At 43.7% G+C, this 25674-nt stretch overlaps 1 protein-coding gene across 4 annotated transcripts in view; it reads left to right on the top strand.

Annotated features, from left to right (window-relative positions):
* Nucleotides 1-25414, top strand: part of ZNF827 (zinc finger protein 827) — a 152251-nt gene extending 126837 nt beyond the window's left edge. The window contains exons 9-15 of one of the 4 annotated variants that reach the window (XM_081077335.1): nt 12430-12567; nt 15578-15749; nt 16821-16987; nt 20271-20462; nt 20800-20977; nt 22995-23027; nt 24447-25319. In XM_081077335.1, coding sequence (XP_080933461.1) covers nt 12430-12567; nt 15578-15749; nt 16821-16987; nt 20271-20462; nt 20800-20977; nt 22995-23010 — 863 coding nt within the window. In that variant the 3' untranslated portion in view covers nt 23011-23027; nt 24447-25319. Of the gene's footprint in view, nt 1-12429; nt 12568-15577; nt 15750-16820; nt 16988-20270; nt 20463-20799; nt 20991-22994; nt 23028-24446 lie in introns of all 4 variants that reach the window. The other 3 variants (XM_081077336.1, XM_081077334.1, XM_081077337.1) reach the window with 3 other exon arrangements.
* The last annotated feature ends 260 nt before the right edge of the window (nt 25415-25674 follow it).

Here is a 25674-nt window from a genome sequence, read left to right as displayed (position 1 = left end):
ATATATCATGCATCGACACATGTTTTCTCTCCTTTACTTATAATTAGTGAAATTTTAATCAAATCAACAAATATTTATTGACTATCTATTCTATTTAAGGTCTCTGTAAAGACAGAGGATAGGAAGAGATGCTTTCAAAGATGACCAAATCAGAATGTACAAGAAAAATACATACGTACAACCTACAGGACACATAACTAGAATATATTGCATTTCTACTATAGATTAAGATAGTGCCTCCATGTTTCCAATTTTATTATTTGATTTTTCTAGATTTTGATTCGTAAACAAAATATTGCATTGATAATTTTGTATTCCATTTCCTTTTCAATTTAAAAATTCAAATGGAAGATGCCTTTTTTCTATTTCTTTTTTTTTTTATTTCTCCTTTTGTTTAACTACTTCTTGGAGTTGCGTCACGGAGTATTATCTGTTTCTTAACATTTCTTTAGGCTGTTGGACATTTACATTTCTACTTCATGAGCTGAAAATCCACTTCTGACTCTTTCAATCCTTAAATGATTAAATAGAAGTGGTTTAGATTTTCTATTTAGTTATATTGAGAATGGTAATGCCTTCACCTTAATACACAAGTTCAATGCTTCAGACCCCTTCTTGATAGGGTATGTGTCTGGAATAGGATTCAATTTATGTTAAACCTCCCACACTTCTAACTCCATTCTGTTGTTCAACTAGTATATTTGTGTTCAAAGCAGCTGATAAAGTTGTATTTTCATCTGAGGCCATCAAATGCAGTGGCACTTGCCACCTGAAAAGAGAAAATCACATGACCTAGTCCAAACGAAGGTCATCAGCCTTTAAGAAATGTCAAAGCCAGCAACTATCAGCCTTTCCCTACTTTGACACAGATTAAAGGTCCTTCACAAAGAGGGGTGACAGCCCCATGGACACACCTAGAGTTACGTGCAGTATCAGGGAAGCTATGGAGTGTATACCCTTCCAGGTTGGGTTCCCTGGGTTCAGATCCTGGCGCTCTCTCTAACCAGCTGTGTGAAAACAGGCTAATTCCTTAATCAGTCTGAGTTTTGATTTCTCTCATCTATAATATGAGGATAATAATGAGACCAACCTTAGCATGTTTTTGTGAGGATTAAATGAAATAATATAAATAAAGGGCTTAGCCTTCACACAGTGCCTGGAACAAACAAAGTGCTAAGTAAATCTTAGCTAGTTATATGTATAATGCCTCTTGTAGCTTCATCTAAATTCACAGCTTTCTCCCCCATTAAAAAAGTACATGGGTATTTGAATTCTCGACAGTGATCTTATTACGAAAATAGCCTATTTTATTTATTTAAAAATAAAATGTTTGCCAAATGTGTTCCTTATTATTATTGGTAACAAATTACCAGTGCTGCCAATCATTCTGACATACTTTCACAGGAAAATACAAACCATCTCTTCCTCCCCTCCTCTACGAACTAACAAACTTTTTCCCAGTCCTATGTCTGTGATCCCTATCTGGAGGAAAATAATTAAACAAACCAGCAAACAGAATTCTCCACCATAGAAAAATATATATCGCTGCTTAATCAAATAAACAGTATTTCTGGGTCAAGGAGAAAAATATTTGTGAATGGTGTTACCTCGAAATGTTAAATCTGCCATCAACTAACATAAATTTTATAATGTGCTAAAACCCAAGGTCAAGAGAAAGGTAAGAAAAGAAGAATTAAAGTTTCTGTTAATGCAGAATTCAATAGATTAGCAGCAGAGAGAGAAGACTGAAAAATTGAAACTGGATGTAGTCACACAAGAATATTGCAGTGTCTGGGAGCTGATAAGGGTTTTAAGGAAATTTAGAAATCTTTAAAGGAGTGGATGATATGATCAAGGCTTCTCCGTTAAGAAAAGAGGACTCGAATAATTGAGAATACCAGTGGGTTCCAATCTTAGTGAAAAGAACTGCAGAAACCCTCGGGATAATATTTGGATTCAAATAATATTGGATAATATTTGAATTTAGATGAAGCTACAAGAGGCATTACTTGGATAATATTTGGAAATGACTGTGGCTTGAATTTTAAAAGAAATGTATTATATTAAATATTTTTAAATACTCTATTGGTGGGATACATAGAGCACATCATATCATTTTAGAAGTAAATGGACATTAGAATTAGTATTTTAGAAAATAATGAGTTTTCATATTTTAGAGTATTTTAGAAAGGTTAATTTCTTTAACAGTGGTGATTTCTATTTTCATTTAGTTTATTCATTCCCTCATTTATTCAGTAAATATATACTGAGCACCCAGTTCAACAATAAACAAAGGAAAGAGAGGTAATTATCCTATTTGCCCCCCCCAAAAAAAAAGCTAATGTTTTCCCTTAAGATGTTCTCATATGTGCCCATACTTCATAAAATTTGTAGAAGAAACTCTTTTGGATTTAAAGATTCGCAACCCCCTAATACAGTCATGGGATGGCTCCACACTTGAATGCTTATTCTTTTCCTGCACTGGGAGAAGTTGAAACAACAGTCATTATAGGGTCTTATATCTGGGGCAAGTGAAAGCTGACCTGAAAGGAGTTTTGTAATTAAAATTTACATAATTGGTGCTCAGATTTTTGCTAGGCAGCAACCAGCTAGCAGGAAAGATCTAGAAAGAAGCTGAGAGGGATTAGGCAAGAGAAATGAAGTGGAGGCTCCCGGTTCCATCATTCTCTCTTCATCTAGGACAAGATCTAATACAAGGTCCTGAGGGAAGCCTTTGGGTTGCCCTAAGAAAGCCCCTTTCACATTTATGTGATCATAGTTGCTTCTTTATGGTTGGTGAATACAGGAAAATTTAAAGTAGAAAAAAAAAATCAAGATTGTAGATTTGTCTCTGCTGAAATAAATCAGAACCCTTAGATTTTCTTCTTTGATCTTGTAGTATTGTAGTATAACGTAACGAGTGGGTAAGGGCTTTGGAGTCAGATAGACTTGGGTTTGAGATAGGCTGTCACTCACCAGCTGGGTGAGCTGGAATTCATTGTTCAACTTTCCTGAACCTGACATGCTTTTTTTTTTTTTTTTTTGTAAAATGAGAATGGTATAGTATCTATTCTATAGTGCTCTTATAAGGTTAAATAAAATATGTGTCAACTGCATAGTACAGTGCCTAGTTGTGACTTAACCAAATGGGGGTCAGTTTTTGTCATGTAATAAGGAATTCAGAAGTAGGCAGTATAGAGTGGGTACAACAGTGTGAGGACCCAGTCTCCTCCTAATTTTCTGCTCTGCCCCCCTTATCAGATGGCTTTCATCTTCATGGCTAAAAGAGGGCTGCTCCACCTCCAGACATCCAAGGAAGAAAAGCCTAGGGTGAAAGGCCTTTTTTCCAGGGAATAGGGGAGTGTCAGAGACTCCCCAAGGACTCCCACCTATACCTCATTGACTAGAACTGTGTTTCATGGCTGGCACCTAACAGCAGTGGAAGCTGGGAAAGCACGTGCATGTTTTTAACTGGTCACCCTAAAAAAATAATTGTTGCTCTGTTGGATTTTGTGTACAAGCCATCAGCAATGTCTGCCACAAAGCCACAAAGAAGGACACAGCTCCCAAACCTGATGGTTTTCTTGCAACATTGGGACATTCTGAGGGCATTTGCTAAGACTTTGAGTCCTACCATCATCATCAAGAAGAGAGGTGTTCACTTGCCCATGTCACCGGCAAGATAATAACCAAAGCCCTTTAGATATGATTCCTGAATCAATATCGTCAGTTTACTTCCATGTTGCAATGTAAAATTAGGTTGTCATTTAGTTCACCAATCATGGTCTTTGTGATGCGACTGCCTCATTTATTCAGTAAGCATTTATTGAGGATCCACTGGTCTTGGAAACACTAGTAGAAAAATAGACAAGCAACACCCAAAATCCCAATGGGTGTTTTTAAAGGTTAAAATACATAGAGGTGGCAGACATCAGTTTGCCTAGATTCTGGCACTGATGCCGTGTTTGGATGTTTTGATAAGTTCACTGAAGTTCTCGAGTTCTATGTGATCAGCCTCACTGGAATTAGAGGTACCAAGTCCTTAACCATTTTCTAGAGGAATCGAGATTTTCTTCTATTGGTTTTAAGTGACCTGTGTAAAAAAACAGATGTAGAATATTTCTGTGGTTCTTTACCAGTTTAACACATTACAAGTCAATCAGTAAGGATTCATTGAGGATACTATTGCCCAGCATTAAGCAAAAAATGTTACACATCTTTTCTGGGTTGATCCCAAGGTGTTTAGTAAGAAGCATTCCACAAACCCTCCTTCATTATAGACTTTGGCATTGATTTCTTGTGGCTGAGAGGAGCTCCCATGAGACAATGGGGCAATTACTTAAGTTGGTGGGGGTGGGGCTCAGTTTCCTTATATGTAAGAAGAGAACAGTGAATAAGATGATCTTTAAGGTTCCTCCCTGAACTAAGGTTGGGGCAGGATGGAGACTTAGTTACTGTGGAAACCTTGATTCTGTTACTCAGCCCTGTGTAAATTATGGGGTGTCCTGGGGTGGGAGAGGTCCTGGACCTTTATGCCTCGGTTTCATCCTCATGGAAGTGAAGGGGTTGGATTCCAAGAAATCTGAGTCTTCTACTGATTCTGTTCTGTCAAGTAGAATCCGATAGAGCGCCCTCCCAAATTCTACCAGAGAGGTTTATTTCATGGAAATTTGGGGGGAAATACTTGATGGGTTTCATCTTCCCAGGACCTATGTGTGGGCTTTGCTAAGTTTGTTAAGCATTAAAGTTTGAAATGAGCCCAAAGAAGATCAAGGCTGTGAACTCTTTTATGCCTAATAATCTCCACCCAATGTTTTTAATTGGGCACAGATTGACAAAAACTATTGCTAAATTCTGCTATCTCAGCTGTTCCTTGAACTGACACCTTGACCAGCAGGAAATCCCATACTTTGGGAGTCTTTGAAATGGTCCTTAAAGGGGTCCTGGTTACACCAAGTTCTGCAGAGAGATGGTCACAGGGGACCTAACAGATCTGTTAGGTGTTGCCAAGTTACCCTAAGTTAAAGAGACCCTTAAAAAAATTAAACATATAGAAGAACCACAAGCACTAAAGCAAAGATATGAACCCCCAAAGAGTCCTTAACCATGGCTGACTCCTTATTTCACGAGCAGAAGGTGGCAACTTGTTTTAAGCAGAGCCCATGAAACCAAAGGATAGAGCCAGAAGGGCTCTAACCAGAAAAAATCACATGTTCTGCCTAAAAATCACCTGGTAGCTTTTAACCTATCCAGGGTACTGACTCCAAATACACAGGACTTCAGAATTTCTACTGAGGATTTCAGAATTTCACTTACAGTATGCCTTGAAACTCTCCAGGCTTGATGAGGAAAGAAAGATCAAAATACCATCTGTCATAATGGAAAACCCAAGCGGCCCCAAAGCCTCTTCCTCAATGAGCAGCCGATGCAGATTGGGTCAATCTGGACAGTTATTTATGCACTGAGGTCACATTTTGGCCCATGATTTCCTTACGGCTTTAACCAAATAAAGCCTTTTCTCTCTGCATTTCTCTTGCCAAAGTCAGGTTGAGAGATGGTTCTTTGGGAGGATTGTTTTTGGCAGGAGACACAGGATTTTCTCACACAGCAAAACGCAGCAACGCAGCCAAATGATACACCACTCAGGGGGCCAAATGGTGTTAAAATTGAAAAGAAGCAAACTAGAGTCCTTTCCTTTGTCCCTTTCATCTTTTTGGTTTGGTTTGGGTTTTGGTGTTTGTTTGTTTTACCAAAAATGCTCCCCAAATGTCAATGAACGGTGCATGGGAGCAGTCTTCAGTAATAACTATTTTACCTCAGAGGCAACTGGCTTTTAGGATTCTCCCGTTTGATCTTCCTCCTGTTCCGTGTATATTCTGATTTTTGCCATATTATAGTCTCTGACTTCTCTGTGGCTAGAAATATTTTCAGCTGACACCTTCAAGAAAAGAGGCGGAAAGAAATCCTAGTGTCTGTCAATTGTTGCTAAATCCACACGTGTCCACTTGTAACCAAGAATATTAAACTCAGAGCCAAAGAACAGGAGGAGAAGATAAACCCCTTCCTTGTTTGTTGTAGACTTTGGCATTGATTCCTTACGGCTTGGAGGAGCTTCAGTGAGACCGTGGGTGTAGGCTGTGTTCTCCCAGTCACTAGCCAGGTTACCTGGGGTAATTACTGACGTTCTCTGGGCCCTACTTTCCTTAGATATAAGAAGGGAATATTGAACAAGATGATCTTTAAGGTGCCTCCCTGAGCTAAGGTTTGGGGCAGATGGTGACTTAGCCACTGTGGAAACCCTGATTCTGTTCCTTAGCCCTGTAGAAGTTGTGGGGTGCCCTGGGGTGGGAGACGTCCCGGACTTTTATGCCTCGGTTTCATCCTCGTGGAAGTGAAGGAGTTGGGTTCTTAGAAATCTGAGCCCTCTACTTGATGTGTTCTGTCAAGTCTATCAAGCGCCCTCCCAAATTCTATCAGATGGGTTTATTTCATGGAAATTTTTGGAGAAATGCTCGATGGGATTCATCATCCCAGGACCTGTGCATGAAATGAGACTTGTCCCCTTGGATCACTAGGTCCTCAGAGGCAGAGTTTGGCATACTGTCTCTTGGTCATTAAGCCTCATCATGACGAATGAGGGGGCTCAGTTCACTATAAATGAGGAGAGCTAGGAGCCTTATATCAGGACTGCTAAATTGGGGTGACTCTCCTTACACTCTGTTCCTGCTTCTCCGGCACCACAATAGATCCCTAAAGGGCTTGCTCCTGTGTACCGATTTACTTCATTTAAAACAAAAGCAAAACCTGTTTAAGGAAGAGGAAAATCCCCGAAGACATTCAAGGCAAAGACCATCTGAGTAGGTGGAAAAAATTACACAGAAAAGCATCTATTCAGATAGTACCTTGTAGCCAGGAATTTATGGAAACAATTTATGGATGTCCCAGGAATCAGAGTTTAGGAGTATGAAGATAAATACAGTGCTTGTAGGAGACAGAAATCCTCTGAGACTTTGTTTTAAAGAATATATTGGTTTTAGAAATGTTATTGTGCTATGACATAGCAAAGGAAACCATCAACAAAATGAAAAGCCAGTCTATCTAATGAGAGAAAATATTTGCAAAATATATATCTGTTAAGGGGCTAATGTCCAAAATAAATAAGGAATTTATACAACTCAATAGCAACAAAAAAAAATCAAACAATCCAATTGAAAAATGGGCAGAAGATCTGAATAGACATTTTTCCACAGAAAACATACAAATGGCCAACAGGCATAGGAAAAGGTGCTCAACATCACTAATCATCAGGGAAATGCAAGTCAAAACCGCAATGAGATATCACCTTTCATCTGTTAGAATAGCTATTATTAAAAAGACAAGAAATAACAAGTGTTGGTGAGGATGCAGAGAAATGGGGAGCTCTTGTGCACTGTCACTTGGTACAAAACGTGCTGCAGCCATTATAGAAAACAGTATGGATTGTCCTCAAAAAATTAAAAATAGAACTGCCATATGACCTAGCAATTATGTCTTATTTATCCAAAGAAAACAACAACAACAAAAAAACACCACTAACTTTAAAAGATATACTTGTATGCACCCTTATGTTCATTGCAGGATTATTTACAATAGCCAAGATATGGGAGCAACCTAAGTGCCCATCAATGGATGTATGGATAAAGAAGTTATTAATGTGTGTGTCTCTCTCTCTCTCTCTCTCTCTCTCTCTCTCTCTCTCTCTCTCTCTCTCTCTCTCTCACACACACACACAAAATGGAATATTACTGAGCTATAAAAAAGAAGGAAATCTTTTTTTCAATTACGGCTGACATTCAATATTATTTTATATTAGTTTCAGGTGTATAGCATAGTTGTTAGACATATATATAATTTATGAAGTGATTCCCCCAGTTAGTCTAATACCCATCTGGCACTATAGATAGCTATTACAATATTATTGACTATATTCCCTATGCTGTATTTTACATCCCTGTGTAACTACCAATTTTTATTTCTTAATCCCTTTATCTTTTTCACCGAGCCCCCTAACCCTCCTCCCATCTGGCAACCATCAGTTTGTTCTCTATATCTGTGAGTCTGTTTCTGTTTTGTTTGCTCATTTATTTTGTACTTTAGGTTCTACATATAAGTGAGATAGAAGGTATTTGTCTTTCTCTGTTTGACTTATTTCAATTAGCATAACACCCTCTAGGTCCATCCATGTTGTCACAAGAAAATGGTAAGATTTCATTCTTTTTTATGGCCGAGTAATATTCCATTGTATATATGTAGCACATCTTCTTTATCCAGTCCTCAATTGGTGGGCACTTAGGTTGCTTCCATATCTTGGCTATTATAAATAACGCTGCAGTGAACATAAGGACGCACATACCTTTTCAAATTAGCTGGACTTCGTTGTGCAAAAGAAGTGCTGGGGTGGGGACTAGCTTTGGGTGGAGACATAGTTGATTCAAAAACACTGGTGGCTTCAAAGGGACTGGCTTGATCCCAGAAGGGCAGGTAGCTCTCTCTGCTGAGCCTTTGGGTGGTGGGAGATGAAGTGGGGAGCTGAAGGTGGGAGGTGGTTTCAGCCAGGTTGTGAAGGACCTCAGAAGCCACGTGAAAGAGTTTGGCCTTGGGGAGCCATTGGAATTCAGGACAAGACATGATAAGATTTGTGCCTCTGAAAGATCATTCTGGAACCTGTGAGGAGGAACTGTTGGACTGGATAGAGGCTGGTAGCAGAGAGGCTATTGGGGAGGCTTTTGCAAAAATCCCGGTGAGAGACGATACCTCAATTAAGGCAATAGGGGTTTTTTTCCTCCTTCTTTTTAGTTTCCGAAGTTTATTAAAAAATCAAAGTTTATTAAAAATGTCAGTTTTAGCTTCCATATTGTTGTCCACACACACACGCAAAATCAAAATACGATATATTTTTGTTAAACCTGTAACGTGTGACCAGGGGTAGTAGTGAGGCCAATTCGTCCGTCTTGTTCACTGTGAGACGGAGCCTGGCGCCAGTGTCTGTGAATAGAGCTTTACAATGTGCACCCCGGGGACAATAGCCGCTGTCCCTGCAGTGGTTTCCTTAATGTAGGGTTACCATCGATATTGCTAATGCATAGAGATTAGCACAGGCCTATGTATCAGTTTTTACAAGTCTTTCTTCATCAGTAGGTTCATATTTTAAGTATTGTAAAAGATTTCTGATAACTTATGATCGTCAAGAACTGCAGACAAAATATGTTACTTATTCTGGAATGCCTCCCAGAGAACCTGGGGTCGCAGTTGGCAGCTCTTGGTGAGAATGTGGGCCAGTCCTGCTTCAAAAAGGCAGACCATAGACCTTTGGAAGCTTGTCTTAGCTGGGTGCTCATCCCATTCAGAGCTCACTCTAGAACTGGATGGACAACTTTGGGTGGCTGATTGAATATGTTCGGGGGAGAATCAAAAAAGATTCTGAGATTTCTCACATGGCATTTGCGTGGTACCATTCACAGGAAACGCGGAAGAATGTGGCCTGTGCAGAAATGCATTTCAGCTCCATGAAAAGAGGAGCGGGCCTTTTACTTCAGTACTGGTTCTGTTAAAGTAATACTCTTCCAGCCCAGCCTCACCCAGCTGTGACTTCATATTCTGGGACAAAGCTCCAAACAGCCCGTGGTGGGGTTGGCTTGTTGCATGCAAAATGAAAACAGGTGGCTGGAGTAAATGCAGACAGCAAGCGGGGAGAGGAGCCAACGTCTGGACAAGGCTTGGGGTTCAGGCGCAGGGACGTGGCTGCCCAGTACATGGACTTAATCGTGGGGGCTCTGGCCTGCCCCGCCACCGCTGCACCGTGTTCTTTCTGCTTCGCTGAAGCACAGTCTTCATAGTTTTCATAGTTTCTTAAGGCCACTGGAGGGGATTGGACTTTTCATGATGCTTCAACTTCTGAAGTGCATGACTAATACTTGAAGGAATTATTAAGAGACTTCGTTATTTTTAATTGCATCTACTTGTTTGGTATTAATTCATTCTTGCAAACGTATTGGAAGACCCTGTACCTTCTTGAACTCTCCTTGTAATGACTATCGCCCTCCTTTGAAGCACTGTCTTGATTACACACTTGATGGGAACTTCTAGAATACCCTCTTGTCGCTGCGTAGCTGAAATGCCCACTGCCTGGGCTCAAGGACAGCCATCTGAGTGGGGTTCGTGTCCTCAGCAGGCCAATGGCCTGTATCTTCCTTTTCACCTCCCTTTCCACCACAATGCGAGCGGTTATTTTGTCCCACATTCCTACTTTAATAAGAAGACTAGCTCTTCCCCCTGAGGCCCGAAGAGCAGTGTTTTAACAAACACAGACAAATCAATAAATGTGCTTTATCACTGTTGGCACTGCTGGCAGATGCCTCACAGCAAACATTACAACAATGTCACCATCCTACCTCCCTCCTTCTCTTTCGGATTTGTCACTATCTGGCAAATCTGCATTCAATGAAAATGGATCCAGTTGACACACCCAAGTACAGATGGAAGCCTGTATTTCAGAAGCAGTTTTAACCAAATTGTGGGAAATAAAGTTCTTGGTTCCTTGTTGTCTCTGACTGGTGCCCTGAGTATTTTCATCCACATGGATCTTATGAAAAGTCTCTCCACCATGTAAGTACCACAACATGGTATCTGGCTCTATAAAGCAATACTGTGCTTTAAGAAGATTCACAGTAATTTACTGATGTTAAAACAGTGTCGTGCGGGGCAGCCTTCGGGGTCTCAGCTCCCGCTTCCCACATGAGAACACAGGATATGGTGAGGCCAAAAAGGAACACCCACGGAGCCATAGGCAGGGGAGTCATATCACTATATTCTTGCTGGCGGCATCCACCTCTCTGCAATCCACTCCTGCTAGCTCAGCCACCATCTTCTTGCTAGCCCCCATTTTCTGCTAGCGTAGCCACGGCAGTTATATTAGTGGCCAATGGCTCACTGTTACAGCTGACTGCCAACTAGCCACAGCTGATGGCCATCCATTCACAGTTGATGGCCATTTACTACCTGAGCCAGCACCTTTGCACGTGAGGCCTAGAGCCTGGAAACTGCCTTCCTGGCTCTGTCCCCACACACAGTAAGTTATCTATCTTGTTCTTCAAAGTAAGGCCGAAAGGCCTTTTAGTAGCCCAGGCAAGTGTCATGGTGGAAGCATCCCCTCCCTCTTTTTGGCACTCTCTCTGTCCCCTATCTCCTGATATTACTATAGAGGGAATGTTTGTATAATCTGTTAAGTTCAGTAAGAAGAAATATGGATGCAAATTAAAGGCAATCCTATGGGTGATGATGAGAAAATGTAAAGTTTTTAAGATGACAGAGGATGTATCAACCTCCACGTGTTTCATTCACGGTTGAGAATTATGTACAGATAACTTGGGGCACTCGCCGTTTTCCCAAATATGAGACCTTTGGGGAAACTCAGGTTGTGCACTCTTGCATCTGAGAGTTTTATGTTGAAGTGTCTTAGTTGGTTCATACTGCTGTAACAAAATACTACAGACTGGGTGGCTTCAACACAACAGAAATGTATCTCTTGCAGTTCTGGAGGCTGGAAATCCAAGATGAGGGTGCCAGCATGGACAAGTAAGGGTTCTCTGCTGGATCGCAGACTTCTTCCCATGTCCTCACGTGGTGGAAGGAGTGAGAAAGCTCTGTGGGTTTCTTTTTAAAGGCACTAATCCCATTCATGAGGGCTCCACCCTCATGACCTAAGCACCTCCCAGAAGCCCAACTTCCTAAAACCATCACTTTGAAGATTAGGATTTCAACAAATGAATGTGAGGGAGGGGCGTCACACAAACATTCAGACCATAGCAGGCCGCATGCAGTTACTGTCACTGAGTCTCTATAACATACTAAGTTCCTCATTAAGGATTTTGCACAACTCAGAACATAGGGTAAAACTTTTCGTCATAAAGGTCAGTGAAAGTGTATTTCCTTTCAAGGGACCAAACCATTTGTTTTCACATCAGAATCTGAGACTCGGCATTCTTGATTTACTGTCTCGTGGCAAGAGTCTACATTTCTGGAACTTTAACATGCAACTCAACCATTCACTCACTCAACGGATTTTTATTGTGTACTGACCGTGTAGTGGGTACAGTGCTAAACCCTGCTACCAACCTACTAGAGGGTTGGGTTGGCTGACCTTTAGTGATAAAAAAGAGAAAACACTGGAGACTTGACTAAAATTGGAATCCATTTGCCACCACAACTTTCAAGAATAGCCTTCTTAGAGACAGGAAAGGAGCATAAAGCAGAGGTTACTGGGACTTACTTGTAGTTACCAGCCACATTGTTCAGTAGGAAGCCTCTGCTTAAATCCTGAATGTTGACTAAACTGAAATTTGTTTATGTTGCCTTATTTATGCTTCATGATGCTTTGTTCTTTTGGTCCAGAAACAGAAAAGTTAGTACTAGAGGCAGGAAACGGATTGCCATCCTGGAAGTTCAATGACCAGCTTTTCCCCTGTGATGTGTGTGGGAAAGTATTTGGCCGACAGCAGACGTTGTCCCGACATCTCTCTCTGCACACAGGTGAGTCAGAGCCTGACTGCTATGCCTTGCCCTCTCTGAACCACCAGATTCTCTATTATCAAGAAACTGAGTTTCTCTGAGAATTATAACAGGAAGTGGTGGGAATGTTTTTACCCTGACATTTTCAAGCCATTTTATGGAGCATGTTCAAATAAGGCCCTGGAAAGGGTTTTTTATCTGTATTGAAAGGACTCATAGAGTTCAGGCAGGATTGATGAGAAAAGATACACACCTAGGCACATCCGGGTAAAATACCTCAACTTTAAGGAATGTATTGCTCTCATTTTGAAGGCACAGGGAATGGGGCTGCACCATCCTATTGGATTCATCTTATTGTAGGTGAGAGCAGCAGGGAGACAGAGCACCTTGGTGGAGAAAGAGTTCTGTCTTTACATAAAATAGAGAAATATGGTTGATTCTGTGTGTTGGGAAGGGGAAGGCAACCAAATTAAGACGTGAAAGAAGAAGAAATATTAACTTAATGCAGCAAAAATGAGTGAAGACAAAAAGGAATATGGTAAAATCAGTTGTAAACATAAAGCAAGATGTAAACGATAAAAATGAAGTGTTTCCATTTTTACACTGAAGATCAGACTTTTTAAAAGTTGAGATGTATCTTATGTACAGGAAATGCAAAACAAAATGAAAAAAATAAATAGAGGTTTTGCATATCACATGAAATAAAAAAGAAGGCAAGCCAGACAGTATTACTATGACAAATATTTATATATAAAAATATTTTAATCTTAAGTATTAGACTACTAAAGACAATATTTAGTCATATACTTCACCACAAAGAGAACGTTCACATGTTCAAAAAAATGGAGGTTTTATAGGCCATATTTTCTGAGCATACTTAAATGAAATTTAAAATAACCAAGGATCAATAAAACCTCCTACCTAATCAGGTCAAAGAGAAAGGAAGAAAGTAAAAATACAAATTTTAGACATCTAGAAGAAACAAAAAAGAAAACACTTTGTACCTAGACCTGGAATAGCTACAGCTCTGGTCAGAGGAAAATTCATAGACTTAAATATTTTAATTAGAAGAGAAGAAAACTAAAATAAAGGAACTTGGCACTTATTTTAAAGAATTGGTACAAGAGCTAGAAAATCTCGGAAGGAGACCATAAAATAGATAAATTTCTTTAAGCCTGATTAAGAAAGGAAAAGGAAGCAAAAATATTCAAAAATAGGAATGAAAAAGAAAGCCTCATCGTTAATATAGATGCTATTAAAGAATTATTGGAGAATAAGGGCAACTTTCTGGCAAAAGGCAAAAAGGCCGAAAACTTAGATGACATAGATAATTTAAGCAAAATTTCCAAAATTGACCTCAGAGGGGAGGGAAAACATCTTCAGTAAATCAGTTACCAAAGGGAAATTTGTGAAGGATTTATACTATTAATAAAGGTATCAGGTCCAGCTGGGTTCTTTCTAACCTTTTGAGACTGGGAAATTCTGGTATTATTAAACCTTTCCAAATGATAGAAAAAGATAGAAAGTTCAACAATTCACTTTTGAAAAATTCTTTCAATATTTTATTATAAAATTGGTTCTTGAGACACCAACTGGAGTACAAAATTGCCATGTATGTAATTTACACATTTGGGGCAAACATTTGTAAAATACGTTTTTTTTTAATGGTGAGTTGAAAGTGTTCTTTGAGAAATAGAAATCAAAAACACTAATTTTACAAATGAGAAATCTGTGATATGGAAAGAACTTATTGAAAATTACACCCAATTAGTAAAAGAGGCAGGACTAGAAGTTGATATTTGTTCATATTTCCTTTAGCCTCTCGTCTTTTTTTAATACTTTATTTTCTAATTCCAGTTGACATAAAATATTGTATTAGTTTTAGGTGATCAGACATTTATGTAACTTACCAAGTGATCCCCCCAATAAGTCTAGTGCCCATCTGACACTATGCATAGTTATTACAATATTATTGACTATTATAACCTCTATGCTGTACTTGACATCCCTGCGAACAATTCACTTTTAACTGAAACTTAACAACCTTGCTTATTAATACAAACGCAAAAATTCTAAAGAAAGGACTCTATTTTACCGGTACCACAGGGACCCTTTTCCTAGCTCTGCCCCAGGCCACCAGCAGCTCAGGTATTGGAGACCACTGTAATAATAATGATGCCTTACATTTTGTTGTACAAAGACTTTTTCCATGTTCTTCCCTGTGAAGTATATAAGACAGGTATTTTTTTGAAGGCAAGCTCAGTATTACAAAGTAAGAATTAAGGAAAGAATGAAGTTGTTCTTGTCTCCTGCTTCCATTTGTTCCTTTTATCTGTAATGAAAGCAAAGCCTTCTCCTTTTACTTTAATTTGCTTGATTAACCAAATGAATTCAGAATGCCACTCTGGAAACAGTCCTGAAACACTGTCAGTTTTAGGAGAGGCTTTCCATTAAGAATTAATTGAAAATTTTTATTTTATTTACATAAAATGAAAATTTCCAATTAAATTATTTCAAGAGTCATTTTTTTTCTTTAATTTCATTAGTGTTTTTTTTTCCTTTTTTCATTTTTCGGCTGACCCAGGCCTGGAGCTTAGGGGAAATGATGGGGCTTGTGTTACACACAAGTCCTATGAATGCTGTGTTTCCCTCCCCCTTCCCCAGCTCAGCACCCACCCACCCACGCCCGACACATGGGGAGACACACACACACTCACCACACACTCACACACAACACAGTATGCTTTTAGCTCACGTTAGCAGGAAGAGGGGCTTGTGGGTGTCAGGAAAAAGCAGATGGTCCATTGCCCTGGGACTTGCTTTTATCTATGACAGTATTCACACAGGAGTGACCTGCTGGGTATGACTTTAGATATTTACAATTCCTGGGTGTTCTCTTTGTCCCCACTTGAAAATAGTCTTGAACCCTCCTTTCCTTGATACTTTTAAGTGGTCTCTTGCAAGGTGTTGGGATTTTAATTTTGAGAGTGGTTGGGATTTTTTTTTTTCTTCCTGTTCTTTCTCCCCCCAGAGGAAAGAAAATACAAATGCCACTTGTGCCCCTATGCTGCTAAGTGCCGTGCAAACCTGAACCAGCATCTGACCGTCCATTCGGTGAAGCTGGTGAGTACGGACACTGAGGACATTGTCAGCGCCGTCACCTCTGAAGGCAGTGACGGGAAGAAGCACCCTTATTATTACAGGTGAGCTGCAGGTGGAACCCGCTAGTCCAGCCTTCCCAACACTCCCTGCCCATCTGGGAGGGCACATGTGACAAGCCGCCTCTTCTCAGTCACCGTGATGACCTTCGTTTTAATATTTGCTTTGCTTAGATGGAACCCTGCAGTTGCACTGACTCCTCTCTCGGCCCCGGTGGCCCTCGTAGAATTAATTGAAAGGGAAATGGTGTTGGAAGTGGCTCCTGGGTGGAGCTCCAGAGAATGGCAGGGTTCTGGGGGTTACTAGCTTCTGGGTCTGTGCAGCTGGCAAGCTTCCACCTTTGTAACTGAGAACTGTCCCAAGGAAAAGATAACCAGGAAAAATACATCTGAGAACCCCGCGGAAATAGCCCTGAAAGCATACTGCAGCATATTTTCCCTGAGTTGTGTTGTCCTTTAGTACCTGGAATTGTATGGTCTTTTTCCATATACAACCATGACTCAGTGTTTGGTTTGGTTGCCATAAAACCCCAAGTTTCAGGCTCTGTACCAAATCTTGCCCCAGAGAGAGGCCGTACAGATTGGTGGAAACTTGCTTTGGCTCAAAGTTTCTCCATGGATGAGTGGCTTCTATCGGGAATTGTCACAGACAGGAGTTCCATCCAACGACCTCTACGTGCTTTCATTCCTACACGGAAGGTTCCCGGAGACAGTGGGAGGCTCAGCGGGTACGCAGGGGGCTCCCGGTTTATCAGTGGCCCAGCCCCGCTAATGTCTTGGCCAGGCTACACCGCATCCCTTAGCCCAGAGGAATCAGTGAGGAGACGTGTAGCATCTGGAATCTGTAATTTTTAATTAACTCTATGGTTATTTAGTAGCGTCATTATTGCATGTATGGGATTGTTACATTATGCTGGCACTTAGTCCATTTGGCACAGTGATCACGGCAGAGGCATTCCAGAGAGCAGAAGAATTGTCTAATGCAAAGCCTTCTGGTGGGGAGGGAAATGTGTGCAAAAAGTCCCGTTTTCTGAGTGTACTGGGTATAAAGGGGTCGCTTCCATTTAGAACATCTCTCTTCTCTCTCCCCCTCTTTTCTTTCGTCCTCTCCTATAGCTGTCATGTGTGTGGATTTGAGACTGAGCTCAACGTCCAGTTCGTCAGCCACATGTCTCTCCACGTGGACAAGGAGCAGTGGATGTTTTCGATCTGCTGTACTGCCTGCGACTTCGTCACCATGGAGGAGGCAGAGATAAAGGCTCACATTGGCACCAAGCACACAGGTGACCCTTCCTGGCGGTCCTGCTCACGCTTCTCTCCTCCGTCCGTGCCTGCCCACCTGTCAGACGCCTCCTCGTAACCATGCGACACAAACATTCCCTTCCTCAGGACACAGGACCCCTCCACAAACACAGAGCCACATTTCCCTGTAACCACAATGCCATTGCCTTGCACGGCTTTGTCCCTCGCTTTTGTCCCTCGACCCAAAAGACTCACCAGGTGAGACAGTGGAGAGGTGCTGAGCTGTTTGCTTGTCCGTCATCATCACCATCCTAGGTAACAGTCATTGAAGTCCCCCGGGCTTGCACTGTGGCATGCTGGGATCCACGTAAGCCTCACAGCCACCCTCTGAGGTCAATACTATTGGTAGTATACGATGTAGGTGGAGAAACTGAGGCTTAGCACAGGTGAGGTATTCTGTCCGTGGTCAACAATAGATTTGGCTCTAGGAACTCGGACCAGAAGAGCTTTCACTCGAGAGCCCTCTCCCTGTATCACTGCTGTCCTGGCAGCCCTGTGCAAGCCTTGGCAGAGGTTGAACGTCTCTGTTTTGCTGGGCCAGGGCATTGTGCACTATTTCTGCAGTCTCTGCTTCTGGCCAGGACCCTGCAGCCCTGACACTCTCCCTAATGATACACGGCGGGTCTGTTCAGGAGCAGAGAAAACCAGAACCTCCAGAAACAACCCGATCGCTCTCGAGGCCACGGCCAGGACTTGGCCAGCGCTCGCCTTTCATTTCAGGCTCTTGCCATTCTGGCTAACTGCTTCCATTTAATGATGTTCACATTTTGACTTCATCATGCAATTATCCTCTCGCAAGTGATGGTTACAAATGACACCGGCGAGGGGTCATTATGTGAGAATGAGGAGGAGCTCCCCTGTGTTTGCAGGGCTTACACGTTACACGCCGATGTTGCTGCCGCAGCCCTGGGGGTGGGGTCAGCCCCTCACATCACCGGCACTTGAAGGATTCGGGAAGGGAAATTTCCCTGACAGTTGTGCTGACGATGTGCATGGCTGGGAAGGATCTCTCTGTGCTTTTCCTGGCCGCATTGGCTCCGTGGTGCCAACAGCAATAAAAGCTTGTTTTTGTCAGTAAGTTGAGCAGCTCTGACTTGGAGGTCTGCAGAGAGCCATTCTGCTGAGTGAGAAGGTGCCATTTTTACAGTCGGTTTTCTGACCATAACCACATTAGCACCGTGGGCAGCAGGTGAGCTGGGAAACCCATGTCGAAGACAAATTAAATTTAGCATTTCTGGAGTGGCTAATGGAGAGAAAAGCCAGGAGCCTCTCCTCCATTTTTACTGGCTTTTCTGATATTCTATTTTTCTCTTTTCTATTACACCCCCTTTCTTCTATCTCTCTCCACCCCAAAGGATTCCTAAACCCAGCTGAGAACCTTCCCCCTCGCGCCCCACGCCTCAGCCCCCTCCATCACCACCTCACTTCAAGGAAACCATAGAAACCATAATGGCTAGAAAGAAGTCACTTAATTGTCATCCATGGAAACTTCACATTCACAACTAACTGATATAAACACACTCATCTCCTAATTGCCACAGAGAAGTCAGCAAAGATTTTGTTCCCTCTGAGGTGGCGGGGCTCCTTGTCTTGCTGGGAAGTCTAGTCTTGCTCATTGTCACACAGAGCCCAGAGTGGAATACATTAAAGAAGTTTCTTTTTTAATACAGTAGAAGCCTTTAACGCTGCTGCTATTAGACAATAAGGTTATAACCTATTTCATAAGCGAGGGACGCTAGCAAGTGTTTTGTTTTGTTTGTGTTGTTTTAAAGGGCCAGATAGCAAAAATTTTAGGCTTTCAGGCCACATAGTGTGTCACTACTATTCAACTCTTGCACGGGGATTCGAAAGTAGCCTTAGACAATACACACAGGAGTGGGTGTGGCAGTGCTCCAATAAAACTTCATTTACAAAGACAGGAGGCTATGGTTTACTCTTCCATCATAAGCTAATGGTCTCATAGTGAGGGTTTTGAGGTGTTTGAATTTGAAACAAAATATGTCAGTCTAAATCAGTAAATTAATAAGCTATATAAATCGCAGTGTTATATAACGCCATGTATGTGCTGTATAATACATATCACGATGTACATTCCTGAGAAGAGGCAGCTTATCGAAGTTGCAGCTCTAACTCCAGAGCCCGGACCAGTGCCTGCACAGTGTAGGTGGGGAGTAAAGAGTCCTCCAGTGAGTGAATATACGTGTGCAAGCACATCTCCTCACATTCGTGTGTGCTAAGGAAGGAGATTACTCAAACAAGGCCTTAGCTTGAACCATGGAGTCTCCTGACTTGTGTACATATTCTGTGTGGAAGAAGTTACTTGGGATGGAGGACAGCACACGTTGAATGCTAGATCCTCACAGGGTTCTAGAACCTTACGTGGTCATAAATAGCACTATGAATGTAGGAACTATTTGAACTTCTCTGGGCCTCCAGCCCTTCCCTGGATTTTTCAATGGGCAAGAGATGCCCAATGGGCCTCCCTGCACTGTAGCCTAGAAAGGCTCTCCAGGCGGGAAGCAGGGCCACCATAGGGCCCACCTCTTTGCTTTCCTGTCTCTCAGGGATCACTCGTCTGTACTGCCTGATGCCCAGTGTTGTGAAAATGGTTGTTTGATAAGTTTTGCCTGGTTTTGTCAGTTCTTTCAGTAACAATGGGAAATCCCATCTCTGATCTGCCATCTTGAATGAAAGCAGAAGACCCCTGACACTAGATTTTAATGGCCTGTTGACTTGTTCACTTCTGGCTGTGATGGGAAGTCCCCTGCACTGATGAAGAGCACGGCTGCTGGAGTGCTAGCCACTGAATTCTCTGCTTCCTCACCTCCTGGCCATGTGCCCTAACCCAAGCTAACCCCGCTGTGCCTCCCTCCCCCCATCTATAAAATGGGGGTGATAACAGTTGTGTCTCAGCAGATTTTTGAGAAGATAGAATGGGATAAAGCACTTAGAGCATGCAACAGTTTCTGGAACTTGGTAACACATTCAGTACATCTTAGCTATTATTGTCACTTTATTTTAATTATTGTCAGACTTCCATAAATACTCGTCAAATGAATGAGTGCCTGCTGTTGGCTCCAAGTATCACGAGTGTCATCACCAGAGGTTAACTGGGCCCCTAGTGGGTGCACTGGGGGAGCTGGAAACCTCAGCCTGTTCTCCCTGAATGATGACGCAGTCACGAAACCCAATTCCACAACCCCCAATTGCTATTATTGTAGGGTTTGTATCTCCTAAGTCACAGACCTGTTTTTTGTCCCCCAGGGGAAGACAGGAAGACCCCTAGTGAAGCAAATAGCCCCTCGTCATCCTCCCTCTCAGCTCTGAGTGATTCAGCTAACAGCAAAGATGATTCAGACAGCTCCCAGAAAAATAAGAGCGGGAACAACCTACTGGTCATCTCTGTGCTGCCTGGGAGCCAGCCCTCACTGAACAGTGAGGAAAAGCCAGAGAAAGGTAAGGGAGGTGGCGGGTTGGCCTGCTTACCCCTCTCCACTCTGGGGTGATGACCGTTTGGAGACTAAGCCCCTGTCAGAAGTGCTATTAGAAAACAGATGTTAGCCCCGGGAACACTCCTTTTGGTTTCATCTGCATCCAGTGCTGGGCGGCAGGATGGGGTGTGTGACGTTGACTCCGAAGCTGTATGTTTAACTTCGTTTAGCACAGACACGCAGGGAACAGTGCCTGGAAGGGCATAGCGCGGGGAGAGGGGGAAGAAGAGGAACCTTGGCCCCACTCTCCCCTCCCGTCCCTCTGCCCCGTGCACCTGTACACCCAGCTTCGGTCCTTCCAGGGTTCGAATGCGTTTTTTGCAACTTTGTCTGCAAGACGAAGAACATGTTTGAGCGCCACCTACAGATACACCTCATCACCCGGATGTTTGAGTGTGACGTGTGCCACAAGTTCATGAAGACCCCTGAACAGCTGCTGGAGCACAAGAAATGCCACACTGTCCCCACCGGTGGGCTCAAGTAAGGAAAGCAAGTACAGAACCTTTTACTGTGTTGTTATTAACCCCCGCTCCCCACCCCACCCCGTCCCGCCCCTGAAGGTTTCTGGGTCTTGCCGAGGGAAAGTTTGGCCTGAGGGGACTGAGACAGGCACCTCGGCTGCCTTTAGCTGGCAGTGCATTAGACCTGTCCTCCAGGAGGTCAGCAGACATCAGCAGGAGAATCCACTGCACCAATAACCCAGGATCCTGAGCAAGCAAGAAGTCCTGTTGCAGCGTCTCAACACCAGTCTCAGGAAGAGGAGACTCATCCTACACTGAGTTTTATTCAGACTTGATTTTAGTGGACGCGGGTTAGTGTCCCCACGGGTCAATCGTTACACTGTCCCTGCACTTCATCCTATGTTCTAGGTGATTTGCCGTATATCTTTTAATTACAACCACTCCGTTCACACACCCCCAATATTGGAACCTTGCCAGTTTGAACAGCCAAGAGGCAATGTTCTTCATGCAAAGCCCATGTGCTTCCTGCAAACATGCCTCATGCTTCCCAGGAACCGGAATTGGGATCTCCCCACATGAGATCTGACCTTTTCAGTCACATGTTATTCACAGATTCCCCCACGCCCAAAGACCTAGAGAGTTTGCATCATCATTAACCAATATTTGCAAGAAGCTCTCTGGTCTGAAGTGAGACCAGTCAGTTCTTATCAAATGCACTGTGTGTCTGGCTTAATAATAGGTGTTAAAGAGCAAACAAGGAACACAACCTAATTTCCACCCTCAGGAAGTTTATGTCCTAGCATGATCAAGATTTAATCTTCCCAGTGATTCTGAAATCAGGGTCCCTGTTCACAAGACACTTATGGTTTAAGAAAGAGAAAGAAACGTATGTCATTGGACACAAAGACACAGTTTTCAAGGCATAATTATTCATGTTTAGCTGAAACGATTATGTAATTAAAAGAATAAAAAAATTACATTTTACTTAATGTAAGAGGGAAAAATACTTGCTTTAAAATATTTTTAACTTTGAAACTCACAACCTGCCAGAGGGAGGGGTGGCCTGACTTTCCTGAATAGGCATGAGATGGAGAGACCCAGAAGGACCCTGGAGTCAAGTGTTGGGGGGCAATGCAGGATTGTCTCCCCCTGGCTCCTGCCTGGTCAGGAGGAGGCTCCTCAAAGACTTGCCCAAACAGAGGAGTCAGGGAGCAGCATCTACTGTCAAATTCCATTTTGTTTCAGTCTTGGGGGGGGGGGCGCTTAAGTGGGAGGAGGAGGGGGACTCACGAGATGGGGGAGGGGTGGTTCTCACTCAAGACAACCCGTAAATGGGAAATGCCAAGCAAGAACGTATTTGGGAACCTGATTTGGTTTGTTCCCACTGTCCCTTTCTAAATATGTGTGTACTCCTATTAAAAAAAAAAAAAAAAAAAAAAAGGCATGTGTTTCTGTGGTGGGACTAGTAGTGCTCACAACCATTAACTCTGTCACAACCCAGTCACAACCATTAACTCTGCGGCCCAGCCACTGGTGGCTCTGCCAGTTAGCCTTTCCTCCGGGACCAAAGGCGTCCCAAGCCTCCGAGCCACTGGGGAGAATGCACAGTGATCGCTGCTACTTTGCCGGTACAGACACTTCCCATGCGGTGCTAACGGTCCCCTGTGTAATAGTTTATGTTCTAGGATGACCAAGTAGAAGAATACTTTGAAAAAATTGATAATGCCTTCTGGCTATACAGTGAGTCTTTTTTGTTTTGTTTTGTTTTGTTTTTGTTTTGTTTTCCCTTTGCCATACCAGAGAATTCATTTGCCTGAGAGAGTGTCGTTACGATAAATTACGGGAACATGCAATACCCTTAGCACTTTCCCTGAGCAGCGCAACAAAGATTGAGCTGTGGGTCACAGAAATGTCCTTAAAATGAAACAGACTGCCGATGTCTAAATTGCTTTTCTGTGATGGAACTGCTTGTACTCTATATCCTGTTCATAATGCAGATCAAATAAGATTATACTATTATTTTTCTTTTGCCGTAGCTCAGGACAGTGGTGAGTTTCAGACTCCTCTAGGTAAGGCCCAGCTTGGCGTAGGGGTTGTGTGTGCACCTGACCTGGGAATGGGCTTTTATTTCTCTCGTGTGCACTCTTCTGTGAGCTGAGGTTCAAAGGCTAACGGCGAGCTTGGCGCTGAGGAGCAGTGCACGGTTCACTTGGTTGTGTTGGGCTCTGCTGAACACCTCTCCAAACCCTCAGGGGACAACTCACTATGGGCCCTGCCCTGCTGGTGCCTAGCGAAGGCTGAGGCAGCCCCTTTTGCATTTGCATTCTGTTTGTAAAGAGAGCAAACACGCTACAGCTATCATATCAGCCACTGACTCGAGCCTGGCAGCATCTCAAAGAGCAGCTCAGCAGAACTTGTAAACATGCCCTCCCTGCTCCTCCTAGCCCCTCTGGACAGCCAGGAGGCTTGGGGAGAGCGTAGCCTCATTGCACAGGATGGAGAAACCAAGCCACGGAGGGGCCCAGGCTTTGGCCCAGGGCATATCCGGCTAGAGCCCGGGAAAGTGACGGAGCTGGGACCAGACTCTGTCCGGTAATGACACAGTACCTACCACGTGCTGTACTTATCAGCACTGCCGAATGCAGAAGTGTAAGATACGGTCCTGCCCGCTGAGAATTTTTGATCCAGTTGGATTATTATTATCTCCATGATGAAATAATGTATGAACAATGTCTTCAAGCTCCAGATAGCTTTACCCCTCACTGGTAGACAGGCTGGTGGGTGGGCGTCCTTCTCCCACACCCCCGTCCTGGTCCTCACCTTCCTTCCCTGTGTTGGGGACCAGTGTTGTGAGAGTAGGTGCTATGAGTCCAGATCTATGTATACACACACACTCTCACACACACAGACACACGCAGGCCTTCTCATCCTAACAGCCTTTCATAAGCACGATTCTGACCCTACGACTTTCTGTTTGCTGGAGGTAGCTCTCCCCCTGTAAGCTGTTCTTTAAAACTCTTAGCCTTTTCTGCGTGTGCTTGGTGTGGTGCATGAAACGTCGATTCTTTGTGTTGCTCCCATCTAGAGGGGAGGTTGTGAGGTTTAGACCTCTGCTATGTCCGGTTGGGAGTGGGGAGGGCTGGGAAGGGCCGGGCGGGGAGGATGGAGGGAAGTAACAGCTAATTCCTCACATTTTCTCTGCTCCCCTTCCTGAGGGTTGGTGTTCGCTCTTCTGGCTGGCCAGAAGACCAAGAGTAGGCTGAGCGCATCTCGTCAGAGCGCCTCCTTAGTGGGGATGGCTCTGTCAGCAGAGAGAGCCAAAGAGGGTCATGTTAACCCCTGAGAGGCAGCAGGGCTGGGCTGGGCAGGGGCAGGCCAGACCTCCGAGTTTGCAGGGTGGCGTAAGGGAAGGCCGGTGAGGAGGGGAGAAGCAGGGCCACAGCAGAAGCTGTCTGGCTGACCCTCCCTGTCATTGCTTCCCCCGGCAGGTGCCCATTCTGCATTTATTCCACCAACCGCCCCGCTGCCATGGAGTGCCACCTCAAGACCCACTACAAGATGGAGTACAAGTGCCGGATCTGCCAGACGGTGAAGGCCAACCAGCTGGAGCTGGAGACGCACACCCGGGAGCATCGCCTTGGCAACCACTACAAGTGCGACCAGTGCGGCTACCTGTCCAAGACCGCCAACAAGCTCATCGAGCACGTGCGCGTCCACACCGGGGAGCGGCCCTTCCACTGTGACCAGTGCAGCTACAGCTGCAAGCGCAAGGACAATCTCAACCTGCACAAGAAGCTGAAGCACGCCCCACGCCAGACCTTCAGCTGCGGAGAGTGCCTGTTCAAGACCACACACCCTTTCGTCTTCAGCCGCCACGTCAAGAAGCACCAGAGTGGGGACTGCCCCGAGGAGGACAAGAAGGGCCTGTGTGCAGCCTCCAAGGACCCAGCCGGCGCCGGGGCCCCGCTCCTCGTTGTCGGGAGCTCCCGGAATCTCCTGTCTCCCCTGTCGGTCATGTCTGCCTCCCAGGCTCTGCAGACTGTGGCCCTGTCAGCTGCCCACGGCAGCAGCTCAGAGCCCAACCTGGCACTCAAGTCTTTGGCCTTCAACGGCTCCCCTTTGCGTTTTGACAAGTACCGGAACTCGGATTTTGCCCATCTCATTCCCTTGACAATGTTATACCCCAAGAACCACTTGGATCTCACATTCCACCCTCCCCGACCTCAGACTGCGCCTCCCAGCATCCCCTCACCCAAACACTCCTTCCTCGCCTATCTCGGACTACGAGAAAGAGCAGAGACTGTCTGAGGGCAGCCATGTTCTGTACCAAAAACAAAGAGACAGAGACAAACAACACACACAAAAAACAAACCCACAAAACTTAAACACAACCCCAGCAGGTGTATGTTGCTGCAAAGCCTACAGACCCCCATGGGTCTGAACCACGTGTACTGTATATCTTTAGTAAGGAATAGAGAATTGGCTCTGTGTGTATACCTATTGCATTGACCTGAAAGCTGCTTTATCCAATCTTCAGAGAGGTGACCGACTGCATACATCTACCTTCAGAGGCATGCCTCCCGTCACCCACTCCCACTCTCAGCCCTTCTCCGTACTTTGACCTGGAAAGGAATTTTGTCTTGTTAAACCCTAAAGAGAGTGCCCTTAATAGCAATCAGCGCTTGTAAGCTTACATACTGGTGCATTTTGTTTTCT

This window comes from Rhinolophus hipposideros (assembly GCF_964194185.1).
Source record: "Rhinolophus hipposideros genome assembly, chromosome: 16".
Classification (NCBI taxonomy): Eukaryota; Metazoa; Chordata; class Mammalia; order Chiroptera; family Rhinolophidae; genus Rhinolophus; species Rhinolophus hipposideros.
The sequence above is the reverse complement of the archived record's forward strand: the minus strand, read 5'-3'. Positions and strand labels throughout refer to the sequence as shown.